At 33.3% G+C, this 12571-nt stretch overlaps 1 protein-coding gene across 3 annotated transcripts in view; it reads right to left on the reverse strand.

Moving 5' to 3' along the window:
- CPNE8 (copine 8) overlaps nucleotides 1–12571 on the reverse strand; it is a 310582-nt gene that overhangs the window by 58681 nt on the left and 239330 nt on the right. For all 3 annotated transcript variants that reach the window (XM_029205052.1, XM_029205053.1, XM_029205054.1), the window contains exon 14: nucleotides 285–331. In XM_029205052.1, the coding sequence (XP_029060885.1) occupies nucleotides 285–331 (47 nt within the window). The remainder of the gene's footprint in view (nucleotides 1–284; nucleotides 332–12571) is intronic.

A 12571-nucleotide genomic window follows, 5' to 3' on the forward strand; every position in this document is an offset into this window, starting at 1 on the left:
TCTAAAATTTTCCTTTTAAAAATATGTAAAACAAAAAAGACAATATTTCAATATTTAATAAATTTGAATGGGACTATTATGCACTTTTGTTGTATTTCTTATAGTCTTTTGTATACCTGAACTATTTCATAATATTGAAAAAAGAAAAGTTATCTGAAGTTTGTAGGAAACACTTCAGAAGTACGTATTCATGGAAAGAAAACATCTAAACCTCATGAAAATAAATATTTATTTTTTAATGTAATTGCTGATAATTTTTATTACGGGATAGTCATAATACTCACCATTTGATGCAGTAAAATCAATAGCCACTGTGAAATTGATTTGTGTTCTAAAATATAAGTAAATTAGAATCATTAATAACTGAATAACCTCATAAAAAGAAGTTTGATTTCCATTTTTGTTACATTTTTAACATCACTAATTTTCTTAAACTAGCAACTATGTTACAGCACACACTGAATAGTATCAGTTAGGCAGTTTTACAAGCTAAGAACCTGGCAAAATACCTTTACGATCATGCAACTGTAAAATACAAAATAAAGCATCAGGAATAAAAATAGCTCCTAGTTGAAAGCACAATAACTAAGTGAGGAGCTCATAATGAAGTCAAACTATAAATAATTATTTGCCAGTCTCCAATGTCAACATTTATTATTAATTTCTTTTCAAAACTATTCTGTAGTCGATGTGAAATTATTATGTCCTTAAAAGTATGGCATTGCTAAAATAATGTCTAATAATATCGTTCCTTAAACTAATTCCAACAATCCTGAAAACACAGGATTTTCTTTTGCTTTCTTCGGAACTCAAGTATTTCGAATACTGATCAGTGCTCAGTGCTCAGAGCATTCCTGTGTACTTGCGTGTATTTATAGATATGGATAAATATTTATATAGATGAAATTGTTATATATACTTAAAAATTTCAGCACATGGTAGTTACCCAAAATTATTTTACTGTATTAGTGGGTTTTTTTTTTCTTTTTTTTTCTGGTAGAAACCAAGGAGGTGGCATTCGCATTAAAAATTCACTCTTTTGGATATACCTCTAAGCCTTTCTATATGTAATTCCACTTTCTCACCAAAGAAGGCATAAAAACACAGATAAGTGACAATGATATAATTACTGGGATAACCTGTTGTCATATCTAATTTACAAAATAATTTTTAATTTAAAAAGTAAATAATTTGAAAACATGGTTGCTTAGACTATTTTAAATAACAAATTAATTTTGATACACTGTACAACTGACTTAACACTTCAAAGTTTGAGCTGTTATTTAAATGGTGGTGTGATGATGAAGAGGATGGTGATGATGATGGGTATGGCACTATAGGGTCCCTTGTAGTTCTCTTAGTATAAAGTATAGTAACATTTCCTTCTTTCTATAAAAATTCAGCTGAAAAACCCTTAATACTGCTCAGGTGTTGAAACAAATTCACGTTTTTTCCCTAAAGAATAAACAACCTTTGTTGCTTTACATTAATAAAAACTAATATAGATTCTCTTTATAGCTATATGGTAATTTTTTTCTCAGAGTAGAAATTAGGTTTAGAGGCTAAGAATATAGGCTAATTTGGAGCATAACACTTTTAGCACATAAAACTTTTAGAAAAAGAATCAGTGAAACATTTGGGAGAATATTTTGAGATAATAAATCCCTTTGAGGAACTGAAAAGAACAGTCACCATCAGGACATTGCTCTTTCATTCTGCTGCTAGAGAGAAAGTGACTATAATATAGGGTATAGTATGGTATATTAGAACGGGTTTATTAGCTTTTGAGTCTGAAAGGACGGGGTTTGAATTTCAGCAACCCAGTTGCTGACATTAGCCAAGTTTTAGAACTCTCAGAAGGCAGGTACCTGGCACATAACAATTAAGCAAGGACGGACAGAAAAACTACATGAAACATTATCTTTGTGTGTGTGTGTGTGTATATATATATACATATATGTATATATATATACATACAGACATACATATATATATAAAACATATACATATAGAATGTGTTTTTATATAGCTTTTATCAATTAACCTCATAATAATTTTTAAAGGAAGGTACTAGTATTCTCCTTTTATAGATGAGGAAATCTATGCTCATAAAACTTAACTTTCCACATAAGTAATAAATGCCAGTACTGGAATTCAAATTCACATATAACCTCCAAGACCATATTTATAAACTCTATGCTACTCTAATTGTACAATTAAATATTTGTGAACTGTCTGGTTATAATAAAACCACAATAAAGGATAGTGATCATTATGTTACAAACTGAAAAATGATACTATACAGATATCCTTAACGATAAAGATGCCAGGGCATAGTCTCATGCTTGGGCAAATCTGTCCTTCTTCTATCACTTATGTTATATACATAAATCACAAGATAATTGTTATAAATGCCTTTTTATGTTCTTTTACTCAAATGACACTTCCTTAGGAATGAAAAATAACTCTAAGCTTCAAGAACATGGCTTTTAGCACATTATAAAAGTCAATATAGCAGTTGTGTCTGGTTCAATCTTCCTTAGGTTTTAGGGATAGACACCTTGTTTTGGCTCAACTCTCTCTTATAGCAGTGTCTACTTTCTACATATTGGAACATCACTGTGTTTGTTGGATGAATGTGTTCATTTTATGACTGTTTCTAATATATTTTCCAAGGTAGCCCAGGATGTGTAGCATAAATACCAACTCCTTAGAAGCATTAGTTGTAGATAAAAAAACCTTCAATAATCAGAGATACAAAGGTCATTTCAAAGCCAGTTGTACCTAGCAAAGCTGCAAAGAAAAGATATGGCTACTAACTGAAGAAGTATACTATATATAAGAATAAAAAATGAGAGAAAAGTATTTATTTACTGAAATTTTTAGCTAGCTAAACAACAAATTATAAAACCAAGTAGATTAGGTACAACAAAAAGTGTAAAAAGAAAAAAAGAGAAAATTTAGAAAGAAATGAAAGGAAGAGGAAGGAAAAAGGAAAGAAGGGACAGAGGAGCAAGGGAGGAAGGAAGGAAGGCAGGAAGGGAGGAAGGAAGGGAGGGGGGAAGGAAGGAAGGGAGGGAGGAAAGAAAGAAGGAAAAAAGAAATAAAGAAAGAAAGGAGGGAAGAAGGTGGGGAGCCAGTCTGTACCAAGAGTACCTATGAAGCTTGAAGCTTGGGACATTCCAAAACAATACAAAAGGCAGGTGCATTTAGCACTAAATGATAACTAAGACCATTTGATAATCATGGTGCAACAGAAAATCTCAACAAGTAAAACAATCGTTGATGCATATTTGGTGGTTAATTGATTTCAAGATTTGATTACTTCCTTGTTTCATTCTGCATATCAGAAAGAATCTCACTCCTTTACTGTGTTGAATCAACAGTATTCTAATCAGAAGGGAAATATGATGGCTCACAAATCATTTCATGGTTGTGATAGTCCCTTAACCTATTATCACACCATTTGGATTTTTCCATCTAAAAAACTACAATTCAACAATTATTTATTGAGAATCTTCTGATTGTCAAGCACTGTGTTAAGTGATAAACAGAAAATGGGAGCAAAGCAAACACTATCATTGAACTCATAGAGCTCAATTTCAACTTTCCACAATTAAAAACAATGACAAAACAGCACAGCAGATTATCATGTAATTCACAATCAATAGCCTAACTTAAAACACAGCTGTGCATTTACTGTGGATAACAGCTTGTTCATTCCCATGATTCTTAAACGTTCTCATTCATATTATAATGTATACTTATTATGCCAAGGGCCACATTCTATGTATTTTGAAAATATTAGCTAATAAAAGTTTTAAAGAAAGTTGCTAGCAATACTACAACTTTAGGCTAAAACAGATTTCTTGAAGACTCTGATAAATGATTTGTCATAAAATTAAAATAAATCTTCATCAGTAATTGTTACCTTTTTATTTTTTTAAATTTATTTACTTTACCTTTAATAGTTTTTGAAACCTAATGTTAGAGAAAAAAGAAGCAACCATGAGTCAAAGTTAAAAAACAACAACAACAACACAACTGAATTCACATGAAATTTCTCTTGACAGAGTATTCATAAAGCTATCACATATAAATCCTTGAGACATTTTGCTTAGGAAGTGTTACTGTAGCTCTCATTTTATGTTTTAGAAGTAGACAAAAAAGAACAGGATTTCAAGAAACCCAGATAGTATAAAAAAGGCACAGCTATAAATTTTCATGAGTTAGTAGTAACATCTCATGACACTTCCCAATGCATATGCCCTAGTACTACTGAAATATATTCTTGGAAAATGTCCTTATTTCATTCTGCCACCTTTCTGAAAGTTGTGAATGACAGATAAATCAGATGTTAATGTGGAAATCTTAACTAGCACATCAAAGATACATAGAAAACATATGTGCATGTCAAAGAAAGCTACACATACACACATGTATGCACACACACAGAGTGATACCATCTTAGATAACTTTTCTACAGCTGTTATGAATTAATAATCAAGAACTAACAACTGTGATGGGGATGTGCAGAAGGATTGTTTCACTTTCTTCCCAAATTCAAATTCTGTTCAATTGAACAAACTGAACATTATCCAACATGAAAGATGAAATTTCTCCACCTTTCTTTAAATTAATCTTGACAAAGGCTGATTCAGACCAACTATCTATTGGAATCTAGAACTGTAAATGAAGTTGAGATGCCCACCCGACTCTAATATTCTTTTCATTCTTGCCTTGCCGATACCGAGACTATGCTTCTGCCTTGATTTACTGAGATGCACTCTAGCTCACCCTTGGGTTCTGGAACCTGCCCTGAACTCAGGTTCACTTCCTCAGGGACTATTATCCAGCCTAATCCTTCTTGACCCTAGCTCACCATGGGTTAAACCTTGAACTTTTCTGCCTTGCCTTTCCCTCTTTTTTTCTTTTTTTTTTCTTTGCGGTACGCAGGCCTCTCACTGTTGTGGCCTCTCTTGTTGCGGAACACAGGCTCCGGATGCACAGGCTCAGCGGCCATGGCTCACGGGCCCAGCTGCTCCGCGGCATGTGGGATCTTCCCAGACTGGGGCATGAACCCATGTCCCCTGCATGGGCAGGCGGACTCTCAACCACTGCGCCACCAGGGAAGCCCTCCCCTCTTTCTTAAAAGCAGTTCAACTACCTGAATGACAACACAGACAGCTGCCTGACTCTAAATTTTGCTACATCTTCAAAATTCCGGATTCCTGTGCCCATAAACTACTGACAGGATTATTTGCCCTTGACAAGTGAGGTCTGCTAGAACGAGGGCAGGCTTTGAGATACAGAAATGCAAATTAAAATACTTTCACCTACCTGCAATATGATCTTTGAAAGGCTATTTAACCTCTCAGCACCTAATTTGTCATAAGCTAGGGTTAACAAAATCTTTCTTGGATTGTTGCTGTAAGGACAAGAAAAGCACCTGTCTTTTATAGCAGGCACTCAAGAAGTAGCTGTTATGATTATCACCATATTGAAGCTAGTTTTTTAGAACCCAAGTTTAGCATATTTCTTTGAAAACTGGTGTAATATTTATCCAATTTCTAGAGCTATCAGAGTTTCAGGTTTTTTCTACAACCTGATCCTCCCTTGTCAGATTTCCTTTCCTTCACACTGGCTTCTCAGGTCCCAATCTACCCAAACCAAAATAGCACCATAAAGGATCTAATTTTGTTAGAAGGTGTCATCTGGGTACTTCCTAAAACAAAATCCCCCTGAAGGAAGTAATTATAAGCTTTGATCCTAGCTTTATTTTCCTTCCTATCCTTCCTAAAATTTTGTATTTCTGTAGGATCAGTGAAATGTCAAAAGTAAGAATAAAAAAAAACTGGAGACAAGTGATATGATTCCTAAACTTTTTATGCTAATAGTTTTGGTCCTTATTAAATCTAGTTTTCATAAATTAACAAACCTTTGTACATTCTCCAGGTTTTGAAGATTAATTTCAGTATTATTTTTAACACAATTAAAGTGTTCCAAAATACAACTTTGCAAGTAGGTAAGCTGATCATCCTGTAGTTCAAGAACTCCTTATCAAGGTACGTATGCAAGATGGCCAACCTTTTTTCAAATCATTAGTTTAGAAAATATCTCATAAATGACATAAAGAAAACAACAAAACATATCAACTTCTAACCAAAAAGAGAAGCAGTATCCAATAGAATCCCTTTTTTTTTTTTTTTTTTTTTTTGGCCACACTGCAGCTTGCAGAATCTTAGTTCCCCAATTAGAGATTGAACCTGGGCCCACAGCAGTGAAAGCACTGAGTCTTAAGCACTGGACCGCCAGGGGATTCCCTAGAGTCCCATTTTAAATGAGGTAGTTGCTGAAGAGGCAGGATGCCTAGCAGGAGAGCTATGAACTTTTAAATTATAGATTGGAGTTTGAATTTCAGAATTACAACTAGCTAGCTAGATGTGACTCATTTGCAAAATTACCATGTCCCTGAATCTCAATTTTCTCCTATGATAAAAAGGTACCAGCTACTTTGAAGAAGCCCTCTGCTTATCAGAAATAAAATCTTGAAGTACCTGCATATAATAAATATTCTGCGTGCTGGAGGACCAATCTCTTGAGCAACCATGTCATCCTTTCCTTATTCATATTAATCCTTTCCTCTGTTGAGGCAGATGAAACACTTCTCTCTTTACATTAACATATATATATTTCTTTTTTCATTAATTCTTCCCATAGTGAAGGTAAGTTGTGTATCACAGCTGGGGTAATGAGCCCCCAAGGGTGTAGGCAGTAGAAGGTACATTGTCTGCAGATACCTTAAAAACAATAATGTAATCTACTAATACACAGTCTACATTTTAATATCACCATACACTAGCAGTTCTAAGCAATGTCAGTGATAAATTTTCCCACCCTTCCACAACCTGCCCTTGGTAAACCACTCTTATTTGCTTAACTCTGTTTCCCTTTCCCCTGGCTGCCAAGCTTTCAGTTCCCACCAGAAAGAAACTATTTTAGACAGTGTGGCTAAAAGTACACACTCTGATAATGAAATGTAACTACGAAACTGCCTGGTACAAAATAGATTGTCAATATTTTGGCTAAATTAGCACTGGTTCTGATGATGAAACATACATGCAATTTCCTTTGACTCTGAAATATATAGTTCTGAAAAAATCATTTGAAAATAACATAAGCTGGCAATTAAATCACAATCTTAAAGGCTATAACTGGACATCTTTAGAATTCTCAAGCATGCATTTTGTATATATAAAAATTAGAATCAAGCATTAACCAAAACAGTGTTTATGAGTCTTCTTAATACTTCCATAAGTTTCTTTTCTAAATCACATTTTAGATGAGTTTAGTTTAGATATGATAATGTTTTAGGTGAATGTATTTCTAGAAGGCAGAATGGCTTTACTTCTATTATATTTATACCCATTCAGCACTGCAGGGTTTAGCTCTCGACTTATCTGATGAATGCAAAACACTTGGGTGCCACAACAAGAAGCACTATAAAAAAATCTTAGTTATGTATATTCAGTTTTCAAAAAGAAACTGGACTAGGAAAAAAACTCGTGTTGTATGTTCTGGCAAGATGTGCTCCCTGAGACGACATATCTAATATAATGCCACCAACTGTATAAAACCAAGGCAAATATTTTATAGCATCATTGCACTTGCTTCAAGTATTTTTAAAAAATCCTTATGGAGCTCGTTAATAATGGCACTTACTTATATTCAACTCACCTTTAAAATAAGCATATTAAGAAGTCCACTTTTAGCCTCTACAATGAGTCTATAATAGGTAGATAGCTTTAATTTTTCTCCTAAGACTTTTTACTTGGAGTGGGATATAAACCTTTTGCATATAATTTCAGACAAGTTTTAGATTCAGTGTCAAGAGTTTGGGTTGTGATTGACTACAATGGAAGGAATAACCTGGCATGATCCTCCAAAGAGAATTGAACTAAAAAAAAGAGAGACTGTTATTGACTTTATAAAGTTGAATATGTCTTTTTCTCTCCATGTCTCTGTTAATTAGGACATTTACCACCAACAATGAGAAAAGACATATTAGAACTTTAAACAAATTCAGATTATTCAGAAAAATGATAGCTAGCATTTATCGAGGGTATATGCCATTTAATCCACAGTCACTCTGTGAGATAGGCATTATTATTATTTTTTCTATTTCATAGAAACAGAAACAGGTTATGCCAACAAAAGACAAATCTAGGATTTGAACCAGGCAGTTAGTGCCAGAACCCAAATTCTTGGCCACTATTATGCATTGCCTTCAGCAACCACTTATTTAACCGACTTGATTTTTTGCCAAACATTTACCCCCTATTTTGATTCTTTCCCAGAACTTGCCCACTTAGGGTCTCCCCTATTATCTTCTCTCATGCTCCCTTTCCGTTAATATGTGAGGAAAATAAGCAGTTCATGCTTCTTATCTTGATCTTGCCTTCTTCCAAGTCACTAAAACCCAGATACAGAGTTGAGATGATTTCTGGCAGAGGCAACACAAAAGCATTTTTTTCTTATCCCGATAAGCCTGGTCCATCTGTTTTGTTTGGTGATTATGATATGAGGCATGGAAAAAGGAAGGTCACAAGATGATAAAATCTGAGCTAGACAGACATGGGGGTTTGTAATCCAGTTAACTAAATTGTCACACTCTTCATTTAAAATTCCTATTTGTTTTTAATGTTTCATTATGCTAAGAGATTTGGGGAAAAAGAGTGGAAAGTCAGGCTTAAAGTGGCTTTCTAATTAATCTATATTTATTCAGTGGCTACTCTATGTTCAGCTCTATAAAAATATTTTGAGAATGAACAATTAAAATGGTAACCAGGGAAGCTAGCAACCACTGTATATAAGTGGTTGTGAAGCTCATTTGGGACCAGGTGGATGACATTTTGGGCTTTCTTCAGAGGAAGTAAATGACAGTCTGTAGGCCTGCAAGTTTCTAATACACTCAATTTTCTGATAAAAGTGTAGATTAGGGTTTCAGGTTGACATGACATTCTGGTTGCTTAGGGGTACTCAGTGCGCACGAGAATTTGAGATCTGTTTTCCCCATTCATCTGCCAGTCAAAGAAATGTGAAAAACTTTATATATATTTGTTCCTTGGTCCTGTTAGTGGTGGAGTGGAGTTTCATGAAGACGTGAGAGAAATAGAGGACTGAAAGGCAGACAAAACCAAATTGAAACATGATTCTGTCCTCAGATACTCATAATGTGAGCTGTTGTCTGTAGAGGTCAATAAACCCATTTCACAAATAACAATTATTATAAAAATGATGATGTTACCCTAAAGGAGTATTTAGATTTCAGAACTGTCTCTGATTTTCAATGAATCTGACATTGTCCTTATCAATGATAATTGGGATATTCAATGTCATACATTAAGGATTACTGAGTAAACATCTTTGCTTTCCAATTGTATCAGAATTTTAGTATTAAAATCATTTTTAGTAAGTAAAGAGAAATAAAATAACCACAGGAAAAACATACAGAGCATGATTAAAAATAATAACTCCAATGTCAACAACCCAGAAGAGGCAATCCATTTTTTTTTACTCTACAGTAAGACCTCCTTTGTGGATATTATTGTATTTAGAAAATAAAACTCTTTGCTACCTCAAGTCATAAATTGTATCTTATGCTCCAGGGAAAGCATGGTTCTGCTTAGCAAAAAAAAAAAAAAAAAAAGGAAAAAAAGAAGATCTAAAAATTAAAATTTTCTTTCACAGAATATTTCCATAAAAATTGGACCTTGTCTGATTGAGAATGCATCTGTCTCATCTGCTCACTGTGTACCTCAATCCATAAACCTGTCTACTGCAGCTAAACACAGTGTGTTAGGAACTGAGACAATGAATGAAAAGTAACACACTAACAACATGGTTTCACAAACAATCAATCAATCAGGTAAATATCTACATCAATAATGACTATAGTAGTGGAAGCCTAGAATACTCAATACTAAGAATTAGACATATAAAGAAGTTCCTTTGAAGGGGAAGATATTAAAGGTCTATTGAGAACAATTTTAATATTTAAATGTGTTCATTCTTAACTATACATAATTTCTACTTGTATTCATGAGAAAACAATATTTTCATAACTTTCTATTCAATTATTTTTTGTAAGATGAAACAAGAAGAGAGATTACATTTTAAAGTGTGATTCAAGAATTTCCTTCTAAGAGTTTAATCACAATCTGTTAGTCCTACATGTTCCACACGAGTCACCTGTTTTGCCCTCTTTGTCTATTCTCATGCTCCCACATGTTGTCCAGTATAAGGAAAATAGTTTATACAATTAATGTAGAGAACAAAATGAATACAGGAAAACCTAAACTAATGTTATTTTGGATAACCCACAGCTAGCCAGAGTACCAATATAACTGCTGTTACTAATATTTTATATGATGATCTTCCACCTTTTTTGAAAACATCTAGTTTTACTTGTCAATTAAGATTCAGCATAAGCAAAACTCAACAATAGTTTCTGCTAGACTAGAATATGGTGAGTACATTCCTGAATTGATGCCACCCAAATTAGCAATAATGATGCTCACCCAAGTTAACAAGAAAACAATACACAAATACCAGTAACAAATGCTGATATCTTGGTATTTTAAGTTAAAAATGAGTAGTTACTATAATTTTTTATAAAAACAAAACTGAATTCAACACTTGGTTCCAATCACTTCTGAAATATCATACTTATTTAGAAATATGGTGGGACATCTCTTCAAAAGAACTAACCTTGATAACTCCACAAATCTGCAAATAGTTATGACCTCCAAAATACTATTTTGGATTGCTTCGTTGATTGCAGCCCAAAGTGTTAGTTAATTTTATTGTTTTTCTTCAATGTAATCACAGGGCAAAAGGCAAGGCCAGATTAAAAAGAGTCTCTTTAGATATGTGCAGAAGAGAAGTGGTGTCAAAGACCAAGATGTGAATATTGGGGAAGTTTATCTGAAGTGTTTACTGTACTGAAGGATGTAGCTCCCTACTACATTTGGTCTTGTGTTTTCAGTTGAAAATACTCAAACTTTTTTGGTGGGACTAGGGAGGAGGGAGCAGGGGAAAAGCAAAAACAGAAGGTTCTGAAACCTGTGTTTCCAAAGATACGGCTGGTTAAATATGGGCTTTCACAAAGGACGTCACAACGGCTAATAAATAGGTTTCACAGATAAAAACTGACAATGAGTTATAATATTTATCTATTAAATTAGCAAAGTTGAAAAAGTAGTGATGCTATTCAGTAAGGGTAAGTATATGGTAAACTTGCATACACAGATGTTAGAAGTATAAATTATTATTATTACCCTTTTGTTAACACAATAATTTAGAAATACCTGACAAATTGTAAAATATGCATACCATTTAAACCAACAATACTATTTCTAGGATGTGACCTTGCAGAAATGCTTAATGAAGTGTACAAAAAAGCTATGTACCAGGGTTTACATTGCAGCCTTGTTTATAATATGAAAATAAAATGGATACAACTAAAGTGTGTATCAACAGGAGATTTTTAAACTAAATTATGTACATCCATATGATGGAAAACTATTAAAATATGGTAGATCTATAAGTACTGACACAGAAACATATATACACAGTATATTTAATGAAGAAAATATACATTAGACTATTGTGCACAGTGCTATCCCACTCATTAAAAATAATGATGTGTGTTTGGGAATAAATACATTTCTAACAGTGATTATCTCTAGAGAGTATGACTACAGGGGATTCTAGTTTCATAATAAATTATTTTCATTTTACATTACTTTTTTTTACCATTTCACATTTCATGTTTACAATGTGAAACACAAATATAGATATTTATGTTTAAAATTTGGAAGATATAATACTCCTTTTCCTCAAAACTGAAAATAAAACACTAAAAAAAAAGTTTCTGTGGTTTCAGAAAAAAGTTACTCTGAAGAGTACCAAATATTACTGAGTTGTTTAACAGTTTACAGTATTTTTTTAGTTGCAAGAGACTAGAAATTCTGACTGATATTATTCACAAGAGAGTCAATAGCCATTATTGAAACTATAATAATTAACTGTCAATTATTATAATTAATTCTAATTTGAAATGAATGTAGTTCATTATATTCTATTTTGCTATTATTCAGAAAGTTTGTGTAATTATGTGTCTGGTCTTAATATAATTTTCCATCATGGCGGTGCATTTATCTACTTGGAGGTTGAGATTTCTTAATAGCAAGGGAAGAAAGTTTACAATGTCTATCTTTTTTTGTTTGTTTGTTTGGCCAAACTGCACAGCAGATGGGATCTTAGTTCCCCAACAAGGAATCGAACCTGTGCTCCCTGCAGTGGAAGCACAGAGTCTTGACTGCTGGACCGTCAGGGAAATCCCATAAAATGTCTAAAAAAATCAATAGGAAATCTGTGAAGAAAAATAAAAGTAATTTGCTGCAATATTTGGAATAAATGCAGCTACATTTCCACACTGGCTTTCATGTTCTCCATTTCAAATTGCTACAATTTGTTATTTTCATACCAATAGAGATTTTTAAGAAAG

The sequence above is a fragment of the Monodon monoceros genome, unplaced genomic scaffold (assembly GCF_005190385.1).
Source record: "Monodon monoceros isolate NGI ecotype Baffin Bay Population unplaced genomic scaffold, NGI_Narwhal_1 Super_Scaffold_6, whole genome shotgun sequence".
NCBI lineage: Eukaryota > Metazoa > Chordata > Mammalia > Artiodactyla > Monodontidae > Monodon > Monodon monoceros.